The sequence below is a fragment of the Schistocerca piceifrons genome, chromosome 3, assembly GCF_021461385.2.
Source record: "Schistocerca piceifrons isolate TAMUIC-IGC-003096 chromosome 3, iqSchPice1.1, whole genome shotgun sequence".
In the NCBI taxonomy this organism is placed as follows: domain Eukaryota; kingdom Metazoa; phylum Arthropoda; class Insecta; order Orthoptera; family Acrididae; genus Schistocerca; species Schistocerca piceifrons.
Window position 1 is genome coordinate 619,735,433 of NC_060140.1, and position 22,625 is coordinate 619,758,057.

The 22,625-nt window shown below is 39.7% G+C and overlaps 1 protein-coding gene across 1 annotated transcript in view; it reads left to right on the forward strand.

Annotated features, from left to right (window-relative positions):
- Positions 1 to 22,625, forward strand: part of LOC124788899 (juvenile hormone esterase-like) — a 124,320-nt gene that overhangs the window by 95,218 nt on the left and 6,477 nt on the right. Inside the window, exon 9 of the mRNA XM_047256181.1 lies at positions 10,631 to 10,766. Within this exon, the coding sequence (XP_047112137.1) occupies positions 10,631 to 10,766 (136 nt within the window). The remainder of the gene's footprint in view (positions 1 to 10,630; positions 10,767 to 22,625) is intronic.

Genomic DNA, 22,625 nt, shown 5'->3' on the forward strand with positions numbered 1-22,625 from the left:
TTCTTAATATCATGTAATTATACTACGTGATGTCTATAGCTATTACTGGCATAATGTAGTACGAAATAACCATTATCTTTATTTCTCGATAAATACCAGTGCCTACGTAATATTTCTACAAAATTATTAGAAGTTTTTCGAAGGGCCACTATAGCATGTCACTTGATACTTTTGCGTCCTCTTCTCTAATAACTTTGCCAAGTTTTCATGATTTATAATCTGTCTTCTAAGCTTCCCAAGGCAAGAAATAGGACGGCGTTAGTTGGGGACTTCGCTCTGATAAACGTTCATGCCACCATATAAATTTTCCGTCCTTAGGATACGTACACATATTTTCGTTACGAAATTGACGTCACAAAATCTTTTAGAGAAAAGAACGGAGGAATACTAGATACTTTATTTTTGCTGAGCTGCAAAAGAACAGACACACACTTCCACAAAATCAGTTTTGGTGCGGCACAAGGAATTTTTTTGGTCAAATGGCAACGTGGAAATAAGAAATACAATCATATTATCTTAGTGAAAATATGGAGCAAACTTTAATCACAAATAGCAGACACAAGCCATTATGCTACATTATGGTAGAAACTCTCTTCAATTCTACATGTAACTCAAGCTTTTAATGCATCAGGCAGAAAACGTGGTAACCAGAGAAAATAAGTCACAAGACTGTAACCTGTATACTCTTCTTCTTGTCGATGATGCTTTTATTGATCCGTTTTTCTTGGAACAAACAAGTTTGTTAAATATGAGGCAAAATAATGAATATAAGAAAAATCCGATATTTCCAAAAACGATAAAATATGGAGGACGACCTGGACATTGAAACATAAAGGACTACAGCCTGGATACGTTTTGAGTATTTGAGAATAACTAAGACATTAGGGACATATGCCTGTCGTATGCCCAAACGACGTAACCAGGCAGAATAAATCTGCAATACATAAACTGAATTCTGCGTTTGGTCCTCAAAAACGATAAAAGATGTCACACAATATCTACAGTAAAGTTGTTGAACATTTCAGAACTCCTGAAACAAAGACGAGAGTTTTGAAGAAGATATAATGCAAAAGAATTCTCAGACTTAAAATCAAATTATGGAACGGAAGCAATAACATTTCTGGGATAAGATGATAAAGCTATAACAAGATAATAGCTATACGAGAATAAAGTGGAAAATCGTAGATACAACTGGAAAGTAACGTCTACCATAGCACGAATATGTCGAGAAAGTGAGCTGAAGAATATGGCCTAAAAAGGCTGGGGAAATGTAATGTTTCTATTGGAAGGGCTCTATGAAGGGGATTGGCAAGATAAATGAGAAATGAAGTAGCTTCGACGGTTATCCATTGACTGACTGTAATGGAGACTTACTTGCTGAACAATTCGCAATTTCTGAAAATCTGGCAAGGGCATGCCTTATTAAGTGTTTGTGTAAGATGACTGCCGAATAGAGTTGTGTCTAATGATGCATGAAGCGTACATATTATAAGATTACAAATGCGAAGATAACTGTCTGTTACATTAGTACGACTAAATGGCTGAATCTATTTCCATGATATCTAGGATAGAGATAGCGTTAACCCTGATAAAGAACAGCCCGCATCTCGTGGTCGTGCGGTAGCGTTCTCGCTTCCCACGCCCGGGTTCCCGGGTTCGATTCCCGGCGGGGTCAGGGATTTTCTCTGCCTCGTGATGGCTGGGTGTTGTGTGATGTCCTTAGGTTAGTTAGGTTTAAGTAGTTCTAAGTTCCAGGGGACTGATGACCATAGATGTTAAGTCCCATAGTGCTCAGAGCCATTTTTTTGATAAAGAACACAGGCTACTTCAGAAAGAAAAAAAGTCGATCACGTAGACTGTGATACAGGGGCTGGGACACCTATGTCTACATAAGTGAACATAAAGCATGTTAAATAAGTATTAAATGTGTTGCATAAAGTAAACTGTGGAATCTACAGCTACTTCGATAGCACGTTGCATGGATGTGCGCTACTGCTGATCACGCCTCTCCGCATGCAGTGCAAGACAGGGAGCCTGCCAATGCTGCATCGTCGTCTGTTGTGGCAGAGAGGGTTGGAGGGGGGGGGGGGGTTCGTGGAGGAGGGGCAGGGAACTGCGCTGTTTTGTTGTTGCTGTTGTGATCTTCAGTCCTGCGACTGGTTTGATGCAGCTCTCCATGCTACTCTATCCTGTGCAAGCTTCTTCATCTCCCATTACCTACTGCAACCTACATCTTTCTGAATCTGCTTACTGTATTCATCTCTTTGTCTCCCTCTACGAATTTTACTAAATTGGTGATCCCTTCACGCCTCAGAACATGTCCTACCAACCGATCCCTTCTTCTAGTCAAGTTGTACCACAAACACCTCTTCTCCCCATTTCTATTCAATACTTCCTCATTAGTTATGTGATCTACCCATCTAATCTTCAGCATTCTTCTGCATCACCACATTTCGAAAGCTTCTATTCTCTTCTTGTCCAAACTATGGACGCATGTTTCACTTCCATACATGGCTACACTCCATACAAATACTTACAGAAAACACTTCCTGACACTTAAATCTATACTCGATGTTAACAAATTTCTCTTCTTCAGAAACGCTTTCCTTGCCATTGCCAGTCTACATTTTATATCCTCTCTACTTCGACCATCATCAGTTATTTTTCTCCCCAAATAGCAAAACTCCTTTACTACTTTAAACGTCTCATTTCCTAACCTAATTGCCTCAGCATCACCCGACTTAATTCGACTACATTCCATTATCCCCGTTTTGTCTTTTGTTGATGTTCATCTTATATCCTCCTTTCAAGACACTGTCCATTCCCTTCAACTGCTCTTCCAGGTCCTTTGCTGTCTCTGACAGAATTACAATGTCATCGGCAAACCTCAGAGTTTTTTATTTCTTCTCCGTGGATTTAAATACCTACTCCAATTTTTCCTTTTGTTTCCTTTACTGCCATTGAATAACATCGGGGAGAGGCTACAAACCTGTCTCACTCCCTTCCCAACCACTGCTTCCCTTTCATGTCCCTCGACTCTTATAACTGCCATCTGGTTTCTGTACAAATTGTAAATAGCCTTCCGCTCCCTGTATTTTACCCCTCCCACCTTCAGAATTTGAAAGAGAGTATTCCAGTCAACACTGTCAAAACCTTTCTCTAAGTCTACAAATGCTAGGAACGGAGGTTTGCCTTTCCTTAATCTATCTTCTAAGATAAGTCGTAGGGTCAGTATTGCCTCACGAGTTCCAGTATTTCTACGGAATCCAAACTGATCTTCCCCCGAGGACGGCTTTTACTAGTTTTTCCATTTGTCTGTAAAGAATTCGCGTTAGTTTTTTGCAGCCGTGACTTATTAAACTGACAGTTCGGTAATTTTCACATCTGTTAACACTTGGTTTCTTTGGGATTGGAATCATAATATTCTTCTTGAAGTCTGAGGGTATTTCTCCTGTCTCACACATCTTGCTCACCAAATGGTCGAGTTTTGTCAGGACTGGCTCTCCCAAGGCTGCCAGAAGTTCTAATGGCATGTTGTCTACTCCCGGGGCCTTGTTCCGACTCAGGTCTTTCAGTGCTCTGTGGTACTCTTCACGCAGTATCATATCTCCCATTTCATCTTCATCTACATCCTCTTCCATTTCCATAATATTGTCCTCAAGTACATTGTCCTTGTATAGAATTTCTATATACTCCTTCCACCTTTCTGCTTTTCCTTCTATGCTTAGAACTGGGTTTCCATCTGAGCTCTTGATATTCATACAAGTGGTTCTCTCTTCTCCAAAGGTCTCTTAAAGTTTCCTATAGGCAGTATCTATATTACCCCTAGTGAGATAAGCCTCTACATCCTTACATTTGTCCTCTAGCCATCCCTGCATAGCAATTTTGCGCTTCCTGTCGATCTCATTTTTGAGACAGTTGTTATCGTGTTTGCCTGCTTCATTTTCTGAATTTTTATATTTTCTCCTTTCATCAATTAAATTCAATATTTCTTCTGCTATCCAAGGATTTCTACTAGTCTTTTTACCTACTTGATCCTCTGTTCCCTTCTCTATTTCATCCCTCAAAGCTATCCATTCTTCTTGTACTGTATTTCTTTCCCCCATTCCTGCCAATTGTTGCCTTATGCTCTCCCTAAAACTCTGTACAACCTCTGGTTCTTTCAGTTTATCCAGGTCCCATCTCCATAAATTCCAACATTTTTGCAGTTTCTTCAGTTTTAATCTACAGTTCATAACCAATAGTTTGTGGTCAGAGTCCACATCTGCCCCTGGAAATGTCTTACAGTTTATGACCTGGTTCCTAAATCTCTCTCTTACCATTATATAATCTATCTATACCTTCGAGTATCTCCAGGCTTCTTCCATGTATACAACCTTCTTTCATGGTTTTTGAACCAAGTGTTAGCTATAATTAAGCTATGCTCTGTGTAAAATTCTGGCAGGCGGCTTCCTCTTTGATTTCTTATCTCCAATCCATATTCACCTACTATGCTTCCTTCTCTTCCTTCTCCTGTTATCGAATTCCAGTCTCCCTTCACTATCTGAATAATTTCTTTTATCTCATCATACTTTTCTTCAATTTCTTCGTCATCTGCAGAGCTCGTTGGCGTATAAACTTGTACTACTGTAGTAGGTGTGGGCTTCGTGTTTATCTAGGTCAAAATGATGCGTTCACTATGCTGTTTGTAGTAGCTTACCCGCACTCCTATTTTTTTATTCATTATTAAACCTCCTCCTGCATTACCCCTATTCGATTGTGTATTTATAACCCTGACCATAAGTCTTGTTGCTCCTGTCACCGAACTTCACTAATTCCCACAATATCTAACTTTAACCTATCCATTTCCCTTTTTAAATTTTCTAACCTACATGCCCAATTAAGGGATCTGGCATTCCACACTCCGATCCGTAGAACGCCAGTTTTCTTTCTCCTGATAACAGCATCCTCCTGAGTAGTCCCCACCCGTAGATCCGAATGGGGGACTATTTTACCTCCGGTATATTTTATCCAAGAGGACGCCATCATCATTTAACCATACAGTGCAGCTGCATGCCCTCGGGAAAAATTACGGCTGTATTTTCCCCTTGCTTTCAGCAGTTCGCAGTACCAGCACAGCAAGGCCGTTTTGGTTAGTATTACAAGGCCAGATCAGTCAATCATCCAGACTGTTGCCCCTGCAACTACTGAAAAGGCTGCTGCCCCTCTTCAGGAACCACGCGGTTGTCTGGCCTCCCAACAGATTCCCCTCCGTTGTGGTTACACTTACGGTACGTCTATCTGTATCGCTGAGGCACGCAAACCTCCCCACCAACGGCAACAAGGTCCATGGTTTGGGGGGGGGGGAGGGAGGGGGGGGGGGGAGCTGCGCATCACGAGCTATTTCCACCCAAAGGGACAGGCACGTGAGGGCAGCTAACGTTATTGCATGTACAACATCTAATTCAACCCTCCTCTGTGTCCGATGTCGCTAATGCACGCTGGAGCAGTGGCACTCGATGCTGAGGTAAGCCCATTCCTATCCTGTATTTCGTCGGCAGGGAAGGAAAGGTGGTGGCGCTAAGTCCCTGATCACCAGACCTTATGCCAGTGTGCCAGTTTAAATAGCAAACCACTCTGCAGTGTTTCACATCCGTCCGTCGATTGGGGCCGTAAAAAATAAAACTAATAGCTTACTTAGTCATCATCAATCATCATAACAACACTGCTGTTGTGTGAACTCAGCCACAGGTAACAAATAGTGTTAAATAATTGCAGTATTTTCTAACAACAAGGCAATCAAGTATGTCTAATATTTGTGCATTATATATCTACACATTAACAAGCCATCAAGGATGTATACACCCGAACGAGAAGTATCTCAGATACAGTAAAGACAGGGCGGAGCAGTGGTACAAAAGTTTGTCAACTGGACATTCCGTGTCCTCTGTAAAAGTAGCTTCGTAATGAAACTGAGCAAAAGGGCTGCATTAAACCATGGAATGTCACTCAATTTTTTTTCTTTTTAATTCATGCTAACAGGGAACCACGCGCGTAACGCAGTCATCGTCAATTTTTCTTGGTTATCCTTCATAGTCACCCACGTGACCAATCATTGGCATTACCTGACTGACTGCTAACGACTCTTCAAAAACGAGGCGAAAGTAGTAGCATTGATCGCCCCTGTAAGACGTCTATTCTCTAACTGCTGCGTGACTAAATTCGCACTCTTTATATTCTCGCAAGTTTTCTTATATGTCCTCAAGTCCGCTGATGTGTGTGTGTCACCAAACAAAAGTAGGAGTATATTACTGGTATGCTTAAATCTAGTTCCGTCTGTCACATGGTGAATTCTGTGCTGTATCTGACCAAGTAGAAAGTCCCGTATTAAAAAGCGCGTAAGACAGGGATGTAGTCTTTCATCCAACTGTTCAGTCTATACACCGAAGAAGCAATTATGGAAATAAAAGAAACCTCCAAGAGTGTAATTAAAATTCAAGGTGAAAGGATATTACTCATAAGACTTGCTGATAACATTGGAATCCTCAGCAAAGACGAAGAAGAATTACAGTATCTGCTGAATTAACTGGACAGTCTAAAGAGTGTATAATATGGACTGAGAGTTAACAGAAGAAAGAGGAAGGTACTGAGAAGTAGTAGACATGAGGACACTGAGGAACTTGACACCAAGATTGGTGATCATGAAGCAGATAAAATTAAGTAAATCTGCTGCCAAGGCAGCAGAATAACCGATGATGTCGGAGCAAGGAGAGCATAAAAAGCGGACTAGCGCAGGCAAAAAGGGCATTTTTGGCAACAGTAGAAATTTGTGAAGATGTACTTTTGGAGTACAGCATTGCATGCCAGTGAAACATGGACTGTGGGAAAACCGGAACGGAAAAGATTCGAAACATTTGAGATGTGATGCTACAGAAGAATGTTAAAAATTAGGTGGACTTATAAGGTAAGAAATGAGGAGGTTCTCCGCAGAATCGACGAGGAAAGAAATAAATGGAAAATACTGACAAGAAGAAGGGACAGGATGAAGTACATTTCATATTAGAGGGGGCTATAGAGGTTAAAACTGTAGAGGAAGGCAGAAGTGGAATACATCCAGCAAATAATTGATGACAGAAGCAGCAAGTGTTATTCTGAGTTAAAAAGGTTGTCACATGGGAGGAATTCGTGGCGGGTCCCATCAAACCAGTCAGAAAAGTGATGATTAAAAAAAATCAGTACATCAGTGAAGCTAATACCTCGTGCGTTATTCGTGAAACTGCAAATCAAGGAGTTACAAGTTACAGAATAAAAGTAAGCTGGAGATTTCAGTTGACTAAAAATAGACAAAGAGGCCATTCTGATGGAGATATAAATATATTACGCTAGATGAAGATGGCTGAAACCTCGGAAGATATTTTAGGAGGAATAAGGTTACATAGAAAGTGGCTTGTTGCTGTATTTCGTCAATTAACCCATTCCATTGTTTTTTAAACATCACTTCAAAATACAATAAAATGAATTCTTCTTGGAATGAATGTTTCACGTTGCAGTTGAGAGTGTACTGTTTAATCTACCTAGAGAATTAAAACAATGTACCGGACCGGGATTCGATGCTAGCTAGCCAGAGCGAATAATGCTCTTACTGTGTGAACTATCCAGACACGAACATCTCTAACACCCTCAGTTCTCTCCGTACCTCAGTCACAGTTTATAAACTTCACGGACGCTTTCCTACGTATCTTTCATGACAAGCAAACCAGGAAGAAATGGTAACATTAAGAAATGGATGAACTACAGACAAGGTATTGTTTATGAATTTCCATGTGATGAAATGGCATTTTACAACTACAGAAATATATAACAGTGCAAAAGCGCATCCAGCTGCTCAAGTGGTTCAATATTAAGACTATTTTCGATTAACGTGTAATGTGATATTGTATTATACAGAGTACATACGTTGTTGGTGCATGTTCGACGTAACAAAACAAAACAGGTCACAGATTGAATACCATATAGTGAGGGTAGAGTAACTGAAATCGACTGTAATAGTGTGTGGCACTGTAGCTGTTATCTTATTTTTATGAAAGAAAATTGGTTTTCCCTACATTGACCAACCCATACTACGTTCTACCAATAATAACATCCGTTTTATCTCATCTCTGACACTATTATATCAAACACAAAAATAAAATTGTATGTTATCTGTTAGATGAAATCACTTTTTAGTAGTGCACTGCGGCTGAGTAATGGCGCTGCTTTCTCTCCGATATCTAGATTTTTCAGTTTCGTCAGTCGACGTTGCTGCACTTCGTTGACCAGAGTCAACATAGTCACTGAGTACACAGTGAAGTGACACGGCTATTCAGGCAGCTCACAAATCCGGGAACGACTCATAACGATGTCTCTGTCAACAGGACATTACAATCTTTCCATTTTTTCTTTGTTATAAATAATGACAGCTATGACAAATTATTCAATGCCTTAAGACCTGATACCACTGTTTAACAATGCTGCTACATGCCTGACGTAACAAACGTTTTCTCGTGTTTAGTTAGTCTACCAGAAGTGACGGCTGGATTGCGAGCACCTACGCAGTTTGCTCCCTCAGTGTGGTTCAGTCTTGCAACATTCATGGCAAATCACAGCTCAAAACCGTTGGTCATATTCGCTGGAATTAGCTAATCAATAGACAGTGAGAGACTTCTCATCAGGTGAAAGTGAAGTAATTTATTCGCGAGTGGCGAAGTCCCACCAAATGCCAGTCCACGGGAATACTTAAGCTACTGCTTTGATCTCGTGTGTGTTTTGAGAATAGTTTCCATATGTGAAGTCGACAGAATGTCAAGATGATAGTGGATACAACGAAAGTCCCATTCTCCAAATGAGTATTAGGTTTGGTGAATCCTGTGGCCAGCAGTGTTGACAATAATCATGCAGCACCTAGATGGTTTTTGTAGACCTGATGGGGACGATCTGTTAGATGATAATGAGTTGGCTTCATGAAATGTAAAGGCACCAGAGAGGCTATCAGGAAAACCAGTGTAAGCTATAGGGGAAGACGGGAAATACAAATTATGTACAACAACCAAGTAAGAAAATTAAGGATCGAAGACTAAGTTCGAAGTGCTAGGATTATAAATGGTATAAGAGAGGAAGTAGTCTTTCGCGCCTACTGTTCAAACGATACATTGAGAAGCACTGATGAAAATAAAAGAAAGGTTCAAGGGTGGGTTTAAAATACTGGATGCAATGATATCGGTGATAAGATTTGCTGATAACGTTGTCATCATCAGTAAAAATGAGGAAGAACTGCTGGCTCTCCAATTAAATAAACAGTCTAATGGGCACACACAATGGATTGGAACTAAAGAAAGAAAACTGAAAGTAATTAAGTATAGCAAAATTACACACACACACACACACGAAGCATTTTTCTCTCTTTTAAATTAAATATTCCCCCTCTTTGGACTTTTTTCTCGTCATTAGATGTTAACTCACAACCTTTTCTCGAAAAAGTATACGTATTCAAGAGCTCGAACTTTTTTGTCAGTAACTGTCACACGTGCGTACAGTACGCATGTAACAGAGTAATTTCAGATCTCACCTGCTGCTGCTTCTGAGAGATAGAGTCCACAGCAGAGAGTTACCTCTGCACATTTCAGCTATCCTAATTAGATGCAGCCTATCTAAAAGACTCTGTTAAGACAGAGACACACTAACATTCTGTGCTATGTGAAGGAGAAACTATAAAGGGAGTACGAAGGAAAAACAAGTGTTCAAACAGAAAAACTATGATACATATAAAATTTTTGATAGAAAATTGTTTTTCCATACTCTTATTTACGTACAATTTTGTTTCCTGTAATTACATTATTTACATTTTTATAGGTATTTAAGGTATTCACATTTAATTTTTCCATGTTGTTTACATTTCTTATAATCGTATTTTTCAATCACTTACATAATTTACCGATATTTACATTATTTTCAATCATCATTTTCCACGTGGTAAGCTCCAAGCCAGTATATTTACTTTGTTGGGGAAGATATGTTTGTTGTTCTGCACAGATAAAGAAATTTTATATTTTTCAGTGGTCGCATCAACTTCCTCACTGACTTTTAGAGTAGTCTTTAGAATTACATCTGATGCAAGAAGGATCAAGCAAGTTTTGTCTCTACATAGAAAGCGAACCTGCTGAATCCGCACCTCCACTCATTCGCCTGGTGTGATTAAGTAAAATAGTAGAAATGTAAATCATTATGAGCACACATCGGTTTGAACCACCTTCTTTCCCTATGTAAGGAAACAGATACACGTTCATTAATGTATCTCCAACTCTGTTTCAACAGTGGAAGCCATATTAACGCAGGGAAATTAAAAATCACAGTACCATTGCAAATGTCTAGTTACATAATTTTCGCACTGAAACGTAGCTACAAGCAAAACATTCGTATTAGTTCACAGAGTCCTCATATTTCAGTGGACACACACATAAAATCTATACTACTAGTCTCCAAAATTAAATAAAAACTTATATGTTTCTTATGAGGGAAAGCAGGGATCCGCTGTTCGAGAGTTACTGGCAGTATTTAGTGCATAATACCCATATGCATTATATGAAGAAATAACTTTCAATGTATGTTTTTACAGGTGTTGCCCATGGAGATGAAGCGTTTTACTTATTTTCAAACAATCCATACATGCCAATAACTGGAGACCTACCGGCAAAGGATATTGAAATGGCTAAGACGTTAACTAAACTATGGACAGACTTTGCAAAAACAGGGTGAGTTCATCAAAAATTCTACGGCACATTCGGTGACTTTAATCCTTGTTCTCTATAGTAACGTTAATGTCACATTTAACTCCTTCCCAGAATTTCACATGTCATTGAATTACATATTCCGTAAGTACCCAACGCAACGAAACGAAATACTAGTTGTACATTTATCCGAGCTCTTGGGAGGAACTACTTCCAGTTTTGTGCTGCAGTCTTTAATAAAGTTCTTTTATAATAAAATATTCAGGGCACTGTCTTAGAATACAGCAACCAAAATGTCGAATACAATAAAAGAACTAATACAGCCTAGGAAAGTTGACACACAAACCAAAAAAGTGGAGCACTGTGAAGCCTTTAGTATAAAATTCTGTGTAATACAGTGGTTAGCAGAACTGAGAGACGAGGCCGGAGATACCACATAAATTCTATGGGTAATTGCATTAGGGGTGTAAATGCTTAATAAAAATAAAACAAAAGACGATTTCTATGTAAGAGAATGAAGGTATGAGATTCCGAAGAAAAGTTATTGACTACATATAAATGGAAGCGAAATGAGTGGAAAAAAATCAGATTAAAACGAATTATGTTTGAAATCTGACCTTTCGGAGTGCGGCTTAACCAACATCATGCAGGTGAAAGAACTGAACCAGTGTTTTAAGTGCATATGTTTCACCAATTAACAAGCTTTATTACTACCTAAAAAAGAAACACTATACTAAGAGAAACAATTCCTGAGATCAGCAACAAATACATTAAACAGCAAGTTAAAAAGAAGGGAATAACAGTTTAGACAGCAGCAACAGTTGTAAAATGAAACAGGGTCTTTTACCAAATTATAATTCTTTCTAGAAAATCCCATAGAACTGGAAACCTCTAATGTCAAATTACGACCAAATAATATTGCCGGTGAAACTACACACTATTTATTTTAACAAGGGGCACAGCTTTGGAAAACAGTAATGGGCGCATATAGGTCAGATACAATTTTCCATAACCTGTGGCTGACTCACCATTTAAACAGCCATGAAACTGAGGAGCAACGTCCTCAATTTTAGAATTACAAAAAGGTAAAAAATATGAAATGTTCTGACTAGGTACTGCCTGTATGTCTCCAGTACGAGGTTTAAGCCACGGGCACTGCGCCTAAGAAAACACGCAACTGTGGCCAAACCAACTGCGACGTGCCCAAAACCAGTTCCGTCACAGCCCCCGACATTAAAAGAAAGGGGAGGGGGCGGCTACGTTTCATAATGCACTAAAACAAAAGAATGAGCAGTTTACAGTAGGAGTATACAGTATTTTCTCCTACCAGTTGTGTCAAACATTCAGGTGTGTAATCTTCCATCACGATTACAGTTTCCCACAAAATATATACGAATAAAACACTTACCTTGTTAATTTGTGACGAAAGATTATTTCAGTACAGTAAAATGTCTTTGGAAATCAACTTTGCCCACCTGTCACGAAAAGTAAGATAACAATCACGTTGCACCTCGAATCGATTGCATTCAAATGAGTCTTGTGATCATAGAAGAAAAATTTCATGGATTTCACGAGAATGTAGAAAAATGTTGGTGCGAATGGAAGCTGTAAGAAACACACTTAACTAATTATTCTGTACCTCGTAATAATCAATTCATCTGAAAATTCAGAAGAGAAGAAACTAAAAATTATGCCCATTAAGACAGAAACTAAAGTGCAGATTAGGGCACTGTGCAGATCTGCGCTTTTTCATCTTCAGATTTATACAAATAATGTACACTAACCAGCGTATTCATTGCCTTCGTAATGTTTCGCTCTTCTTTAGTCTTCTAGTGATGAACAGCATCCACACCCATGAGTCTGATTGTTTCTTTGTATCCTTCCATCTACTATCTTTGTGTTATTGTTCGGTGTTCAAAAAGTAAAATGTTATGCCTGCTCCCAAGAGGTATTAAAACGAGGTCGCAAGAAGACTAACGAATTATAATCAAAATACAGTGAGACACCAGTTTGTCTGTCGTCATGGTGTTAAGCGACAGAAATAGGTGGGTGTTATTGCCTGCATCACCGGCATCCCATTCTCGTCTTCTCATATTGAGGTTTTCATATTATCCTGAACACAAGACGCTGAGATAAATGTGTATATTCTCCGTGTCGAAACATCCCACATTTCATTCATCCTGATCCATTCGTTACCCGCATCGGCAGCAATGAGTGATAGGAAAGCTGTTGTGAGGTGACGAATAACAACAAAAATGGTAGTAATAACAAATCAGTAATCAAGTATGTTTACTGCATTACAGACGATTAACAAAATAACCAAGAAAGGCTGAGTGTTTAATTTGCCCACTGCATAGGTGTTCTTACCACTTTGTTACTGAATTCTATTCTGGTTGTTTGTAGAGAATAAAGAAAGAGCCCTGTAGCAATACATATCGCTAGTACCACGAGATATTACCTATCAACTATCCTTGCTTTACATCACGAGACGAACATGGCGTCACCGAGTTGATATTTGAAATACATTTCTGTTTACTCTCTCTGCCTCTGTCTCTCTTTTTATTTTTTGACTAAAGCCTCGAGAAGCGCGAATAATAAGCATGTAGGCACATAACCTGTTTACAGTTATTTTCATTGGGATACATAATGCAAAAATACAACTTTTAAGTGTATTATTGCGTAATTCCAGTTATTGACAGTCTATTCGTGAGCTTGCTCGCATACAGTGGGGTGAAACCTAATACAAATATTTCTTGCACCATGCGCAACACAAAAACGAAATCTCGCTGCACTGATGTCCGATATATTGCACGGAAAACATATCTGATTCATGTTGCTAAATACAGCTCCATCAGATATCAATTTGGATGCGTACCAAGTGTATAAAAGTATATCATGAAATACGCAGAAAGTCACATAGAGGTATTAGACTGAAACATAGCTATGACCAAGATTGTAACTGGGTTCGACAGCATCGTCGTCTACCACCTTGACAACTCGAACGGTGACAGTGCTCGGCCGGTTACTTACGTTTACTGGAATCAAAGCTACAGCATGAAAGCACAAAAATGTTAATAACCCATAAGAAGTAAAGCAGTCATCAGTCGGAAGAGTGGTTTGAACACCACAGTGCTTTAACAGCCACGGTCTTGTTGGAGGTGGTATGCCGTTGCTTTCCTCCGACCTTTGAGTTGACCTACCAAGCCATTTAATAGGGGAACCTACAGTTTAACGTGGCTTTCGGACCACAGTGTAACTCGGCACTTATCACATCAACAAACATTGCTAGAGGGGAAATAAGTGTAAAATCACACATAAAAACCGTGGGTCTGACGCGGGATTGAACTTGAGACCTTCATAGCCGTAAACTTGCTCTTTATCACTTTTCTACCACGCAGCTGCTGCTGTGGTTTCTGCTTGGCCTTAAAATTATGGACCTCTCGTTTGTGCCTGCGTGTCCCTTAGGAGAACTTACATTTGGGATTACCCTCGTATACGTGTGTGTAAACGCCTTCCGATGCCCACTCAAGGAAGACAAGGATACGCAGTCTAGCTTTAATATTATAAATACGCCTCAGTTTGTGGATGAAATCAGGTTGATAATCATTTCGAATATTTAGCAGTGCTGTACCCACTGGTGTTAAACTCGTTTTCAACCAATGATTCCCACAGCTACAGGAACACTACTTGTGAATACTTCTTAGACAAAATGCTTACGCAGTGCTATCAGACGAAAAGATCAACCTGGCACAAACTGTGGGAAGTTTGTTTTACAACCTTCGTACTTGGATAAAGAGCTTTTCCTATTTGAGATATCTGTGAACGTTGCTGCATAAGACGATTTAAGAAGAAACTAAATTCCTTCAGCTATGCCAATGTTTAAAGAAATCGTCTTAACGGCACTAAATCGTGGTTTGTGAATCGTTTACCAGCCGTACTCTACCGCATTTCGCTGGTTGGAAGGCAAAAAGCTTAGTGACAAATTTCACAGAAGGAAAAGGGGGACGAAATGTCTCCCACTAGAAGGTTATGTTGTTTTATTTAAATGATTACAAAATCAGGTAAAAAGAACAGTGAGGTGGTCAGTATAAGCACATAACTGTTGTCAGTATGATGTTGCACCGCCCAGGGCCTGTAATGATAAAGGGCCCGTTTAGGTCAGGCATATTGTATACAGAAGTGGAATTTCTACAATCCGTATGCATTGCATACACACAGAAATTACTGTTACAGTGTACTTATGGGGCCCAATTAGTGATTTGTATATCTACTGGTGAGAAAGAGCACTGGCAAACAGTCTACGCTACATTAGGTTACTTAAACTGGTGTCACTCTGAGCTAGAATTTATGATAAGCGACTAAGTATAATGACAATGAGTCAAATGCGGGTTTTGCAACTGTGAAATATTATAGAAGCGAAGGAAGGCAGCGCCATTTTGTTGTCAAGCAACGTCTCCATCAATTACTTTAGTTCTGATGTAATCTACGAGTAATTGCTGATGTTTGATATTAACATGAAAAGGATTCCGTAGACAGGGAAAGAACCTGTTCTTGGGCAACTGCTTCTATAATCACCAAAAGGGCCAGCCGGTGTGGCCGAGCGGTTCAAGGCGCTTCAATCTGGAACCGCGCTACCGCTACGGTCGCAGGTTCGAATCCTGCCTCGGGCATGGATGTGTGTGATGTCCTTAGGTTAGTTAGATTTACGTAGTTCTAAGTTCTAGGGGACTGATGACCTCAGATTTTAAGTCCCATAGTTCTCAGAGTCATTTGAACCAATTTTGACCAAAAGGCCTTAAATGATCTTCAAGCACATGTGTTCCAGCAGCGATATGAAGAAAATGATAGTAATAATGACGGTAATAATCGAATTATCCGGTAACTTCACACTTCACAGTGGATTTTCTCGAACTAAGAAATTTCCTGAATTGGTGAAAGTTTCAAAATGGCTTCACATCGAGGCTATGATACCTAGAAGAGTCTTTACATCCTGCTGACGTGAGAATAGCATAATATCCGCGTCAGAAGCTTTCTTCAGCATAACCATTTAATAGACTCGCATTTATTCCACCGTGACTAATTTTGTAAGCTAAGCACATCATCCATTACAGCACACTCCTGGGGCTGGGAAATGTGGCCACAATGGTCTGGTAGAACGAACTATTACAAGTGCAATACGTGGGTTCAGGCACGAACAGATTTACTTTACCTCTGGCAACCTCAAGAGAAGGATGTTATAGTCCAGAATCCGCGTTAAACATCACGTTCCTTCATTCCCAACTGGACAGTGCCGGTTTACTTTGGGAAATGACATAGGCCGAGATCATGGCAAACAGAAATTCTGTCGCCAGTAAACTTAATAACATTAGAAAATTTTATTTTATTTGATGAACCGATAGCCATTTAAAGGAACAGGGCTCTTATTTTACTTGTACTTGATTGAACTAGAGAGGCTGAAAAATTTGGTGCTGCACTGTGATTCGATTTCGTATCTCCTCTTTCGAGGATCTGAATCTCTCAGAACAGTATAGTTCAATCATTTCGTTCCTTTTTCCAAGACTGCAATCTTTTCTAGGTCTCCTCCAAAGGTAAGTACGTGGGTCCGATTCCTGATCCAGTACAAAAATATTCATAATTTCATTCCAAGCCCTATCACGTGCAAACCGGCCTGCTAGTGAAAATTACCGTCCATTTTTAATGTCTATTCATGTGTTGCCAACAATTTCTGGTCAAACTCACACACATCTTACTGATGGTGAGTAATCAGTTGATACTTAAGCTATTTTCGTGGACAATAAAGTAGAACGATAGGAGTGCGGTTCGATTGTCGCTCAGACATAAAAATTTGTATCCCTATTTTGGATTGAAACACCTAGCAGCTAGCAAGAGAACCGATACGTAACATTTTATTTTTTAGTTAAAAATCCGATTACTTGTTGGGTTCGTATCTCCGTCACAGAACTTCACATCATGTGCTTCATCTTTAAATGCATACACACTTTGTTACTTCTGAATGGAGATATACGAGGGCTATCCACAAAGTACATTAGTTTTGGAATTAAAAATAAATAAAGTATTGAAATTTTTTTTATTATATACAGATGAAAGCCACACTTAAATACTACTTTTCTACATAGTTGCCATTTAAATTAAGGCACTTATCGTAGCGATGGACGAACTTGGAAATTCCTTCGTCGTAAAATTCGGCCGCCTGCGCCTTCAACCACGTGGTTACCTCTTTTGGCACAGAAAAGGTGTGATTTTTGCGGATTTCCTGGAAAGAGGCACTACAATAAACTCTCAAAGGTATTGCCAAACTCTGCACAACGTCAGAAGAGCAATACAAAACAAGCGCAGGGGAAAGTTGGGCTCAAAGATCTTGCTGATTCACGACAACGCCCGGCCCCAAACGGCAAATGCCACTCGTGAAGTTCTCGAATCTTTTAAGTGGGAGTTGTTTCCTCATCCGCCGTACAGTTCCGACCTGGCACCGAGCGACTTCCACTTATTCCCAGTAATGAAGAAGTCTTTGGCTATGCAGCGTTTTGATGACGACGCACAGCTTCAAGAAGAGGTAACCACGTGGTTGAAGGCGCAGGCGTCCGAATTTTACGACGAAGGAATTTCCAAGCTCGTCCATCGCTACGATAAGTGCCTTAATTTAAATGGCAACTATGTAGAAAAGTAGTATTTAAGTGTGGCTTTCATCTGTACATAATAAAAAAAATTCCAATACTTTACTTATTTTTAATTCCAAAACGTAATGTACTTTGTGGATAGCCCTCGTATTAGACATCTTTCGTGGTTAGTTAACAGGGATGAAAGGGTCTTGATAGGAGTAACGGTTTATTACAAAAACTGTCGTCATTTATTTTCAAGTTTAGATTTGGTTACTGATATTGGCGAAAATTTCGGTAATTCATGACTCTTCACGGCTAGTCAGCAATTTGATATGATTGGATTAGATTAGATTAATACTTGTTCCATAGATCATGAATACGACATTTCGTAATGATGTGTAACGTGTCATTTTAATGAAAGATTTCTTTACATGCCGGTATTCAATTTCTTTACAACAATTTTTTACCCTCTCTCTCATTCTTTTTTATTTCTCTCTCTCTCTCTCTCTCTCTCTCTCTCTCTCTCTCTCTCTCTCACACACACACACACACACACACACACACGTACACACACACATCCTTTTTTTATTTTTATGTGTCTTGTGTCCTCGACTATCGGCGAGGCACGAAAACGTCCGTGAATGAGTTTCTTAGTTTGCAGTACAGTTACGAAAGAAATATAAAAACAACTATGAGAGTTAATGATTTATGATGCTTAGTTTGCAGTGAGTTCTGAGTATTATTAGTAGCTACGCTCCGGTCCCTAAACCTAGTTACAGAAATGCGAATCAGACGCATTACGTATTCCAGGCCGTAGCAGCCGCGTCTTTGAGACGCCAGCTATGGTCACTTTCCAGCCCGCTGTAGGATCACATCGGTTCGTCTCCTTCCTGCTGGTACTGTAACTGAGATTTAGCAACAAGGCAAGGTATGTTTGGCAACTCTGTGTTCGACGAGTTACTTCCTGGTGTGCACGGAATTAAGCCTCAAAGTTCACTTGATTTTTCCTGTCATTTCTATTGAATAATCTGAGTTAATATCGCTTGAGGTGTAACAAAAGATTGTAAATTTACGGTTTTCAGCCCAGGAAAGTCAATGCACGTGGAAATAGCAACTAATCTCGTCTTTTAAATAGCAGTTTATGTATTCTAGCCACTATTAGCCTCGTAAGAGGAACACCAAACACGTACCTCCTCGCTAGCTCTGTGGTGACGTGCTGACCTGTAATAAAGCGTGTGTTATCGTTCGCAGTTCCAGTCTCGCTGACTGTAACCTTTTTATCCCTTCTGTGAAAGAGCTACAAGCAGTCAGATCAAACATCGATAAGAAAATACTTTACGCTCATAGCGCAATGGTGAAAATCTTACAATGCTGCACAACAGGTAACGCCTCTTTCCGCTGCTGACAAGCAAATTTTGGGTTTCTAGGAATACATAACTTTATTTATGAAATGCCACATTTGCATACCTCTTGAGTATGACACAGCATGCCAATTAAACACAGACTCAATCGAAATCTAATTAGTAGTATTTTACTAATTCGTGCCGATAGAGGCACGCTTGTGTACAGATACTCAGTTTTATAATAACAGATTGGGTAGTTTTATTTTATTTCTTATAATACAGCGCAGAATTTTCGTAAGGTTTCTTTTAGTGTTGTTAAAAAATACTAAACATGTGAGAGATATTAATCATGAAAAGCTTCAAGATGCATCTGCTGTCTGGCCGTCTATTAAACCAGAAAAGAACTAAATGTCGCAGAAGTTGGCCCTTTTTCCACATGTGGCTATTTTGGGATGAGAAATGAAGGGAATTATGTTCAAAGTTCCATTAAATTGATAACTTCAGCAGACAGCAGAATTGCGTTTTTAAAAATGTAGCAGCGAATGTACTAGAACTCGCGAGTCTTATCTACGGAGCATGAGGCTTATCGTTACGCTATTAGCTGTCATGTAGCTACAGTACCTCCAGTAGTCAACAACAGTTCCTCCAGAAGTTCCGCATTCCACATTTCTGTGATATAATGCATATGGCTGGGTCTGGATTTCTGAGAGCCAGACAGTTATAGCTTTTCTTTTGCACTGCCCGACGTTTTCAACAAACAGATAGCGCAATAGAGTAGCTGAAATGGAAAGGAACACTTCCTATTTATATTTCTGCATTCTACACTGTTGGCAGTTCTGTGTTGGTGGCAGTTAACGTGATTTTATTTCAGTGATTACAAAACAGAGTCCACTGTATGCACTGGGTAGCCGAGGCACATGGCGATTCGGTGAACCAAGTAAGTAATGTACTGAACATGCTGCTAACCACTACAGGGAGCCTGTGTGTCAGCATTCTCATCGAGTGTGCCGCAACGGTGTTATTACAGCAATATGAGCCTCTGAGAAGAGGTTTTGGTGGTCTGTTTGATTAATGGTAGTTTCCTATGATGCTGGTCTGGGTTCGATTACAACTTCTGCCCATGATGTTTGATAGGGAGAGACAGATTCTATTCTCTTCTGGCTAGGTCAAGAGAAAAGGCATAAAGGCATTGTTGTCTAAAAATCACATTAAATATGATATTCCTTCTCTAACAAGTAGACGTTAGGTTGAACCACAATAAAGTCAAGAGTGGCGAAATGTGGGAAGTCTATCACTAGTAACCTTTCTTATACTAGTTATTTATTTCCAGTGACGAAACAAACGCTATGTAGGGTCACAGGACACTTATTCCATCTTTTATTTGAGCTTCTGTTTGTCGACAAAATTGGATCTGAACTTGGAATGCAACTCAGACCGCCCTTAAAGCGGAATTTGATCCCTTCATGACAATACAGTTCGACTACAATTTGTTGTTTGTTCAAAACTGCAGATTCCTCAACATCTCCACATATTGCGTGTGAATGGGTTCTAATCCTGGCCCGGCACTAAAGTTTCCATTATGTATTGTCAAGCTCTAGCATGAGAACACCTATCTGCTGGTGGATAATAATTTTGATTTTTGATGCATTTTAATTCGTTGTCAACACTGACGATATCTGACATTTAGGCTCCCAGTGAGATACAGAACTATTTGAGAGATCACTGTAAGTTCAAGGATGTTATTCCTAGCTGCTGGTGGAGAAAAATTCGGTAGCTGACGTCTCTTTGTGTGTAGTCAACAACGATATGTATGGGGTTCGATTCCCAGTCAGTTCTGAACTCTTCGTTATATTACTTCTAGTTCAAACATCCTCATATGTCGCTGCTGGTGTAACAAACCCATATTTAACGTTCGTTTTCTCTAGAATATAACAGCGATAGGTGCCGGGTTGGAGTCCTGGGAAGGAAAACAGTAATGTTTCGTCTCGTCATTTCAGTTAAAACATCTAGCTACTGCCGAGAAAATCCGATATGGCATAGTTGATTGTGCTTCGATAACAATCCGATTAGGTTCTGTGATAGAATCCCTGTCCAACATAAAGCTTTACCTCACGGCATTTCAAGTAAGCTACTTGTGAAGAAGCAATATTTAACATCTCTCGTATTTCATTAACAGGGTCAATAGATGCTGGGTAGGAATTCGCGTCCGTTAAAAATGTTTACGTTATGTAATTTAAAGTTGATATTTGCTAACTGATCCTGTCTAAAATCGAGGTATATCACTCTCTGTATGCTTAGTCAGGAATGACTTTTAGTTTCCGTCAGTCACGAAACCTTTGCTTAGTCTGCATGACCTGGGTTTGAATCCATATCCAGAACGAGGCGGCTCGTCGTGTCATTTGAAGTTCATACATATTCTCAGCTAGCTGCTTGTGAATAACTTTAATTTTTAATGTCATTTTGAGTTAAATAACAAGTATGGTATGCTACTTTGAAGAGGAAATCATGAATACGACGAACTTACTACGTGCATTACCTATCTAACGTAATAATGAGAGTGGTAGCATTTCAGGTATGTCATTCATTGTAATAAATGTGAGCTTACAAGCCTTAATCACAGTCTTATCTGTGATAAGGTGTTCCCTGATATTTCTAGTATCGTGGTATTACTTTACATCTTGAGTTATTTCGATACCGAGCAGTGTTTTCTAATGGTGACTTCTTGTAATAATTTTCAATAGTCAAACGACTGTACCAACGAGCAATTAGAGAGCCTGATAGACAGCTGCGTTATGTGGGTTGCATGCGAATCAGGCGAAATGCAATTCAGGACGTTCGGATACTTTTGAGCATGACTGTACGTGCTATAGACAAAACTTCTAAAATTACCATTTAATTATTTCGGTTTTGATCTGCTCCCAACTTATTCATCTCTACTACTAATCATCGTGTCAGTAATGCTATATCTAAGAACAAAAATGGATTGGCAATTTACTTTGTTTCTTTCGTTCCTTTCATTATTTTATTTGAGACTTATTCTGCGTTAGTTTTACTTTTTTTAACCAAATATTCAACCAATACGTCTTCAGGTTTGCTTTCTAGCCTCCTTCATACTATTCAAGTGGAAATTTAAATGGGGCGAAACGTTAGACAGCTCGTCCGATAATTCTGTCATTCATCCAGTTTTGCCTTCTATGTGATTCTGATGACGATACTTCTCTAAACTATTCTTCATTCACTGTGGCCGAGAAGTTCTAAGCACTTCAGTCCAGAACCGCGCGACCGCTACGGCCGCAGTTTCGAATCGTGCCTCGGGCATGGGTGTGTGTGATGTCCTTAGGTTAGTTAGGTTTAAGTTCTAGGGGACTGATGACCTCAGATGTTAAGTCCCATTGTGCTCAGAGAGATTAGAACCATTTTAGCTATTCTTTATTTCAGGAAAGTGGCGTGTGCTTGGTCAGGTAGCTATCGGTCTTTTCGTCTGCCTAGACTTCTCCATTATCTTCGTTTGTAGTTCGTAACGTTTAGTCTTTCGTTCTTCATTCTTGTTTTACGTTCTTTTGAAATTCAACTAATGTCTTCAATTTCATTTTTTAAGGCGATAATATCAATTTCGTTTCTACCGTTACTTATACTAATTTTGTCTAATCTCCAATGTCATGTTCGCGTTCTCAGAAACATAACTGTTCACGTGATCTGATGTTTTTCCGGCGTATACTCTGCTTCTAAGGTTCTCGGGTGACTGCCAGATCCGGTCGTCAAAGGTCCACGATATTTCGGCGAAAACCCGTTTCGCCATCATCTAGCTGATGGAATAATGTGACTTCTGCGAACTGGCGGTGTAAGTTCAGACGTCACCGGCCACGTTCCGTGCTCAAACTCGTCAGGATGGGGGGGGGGGGGGGGGAGGGAAGGGCGGC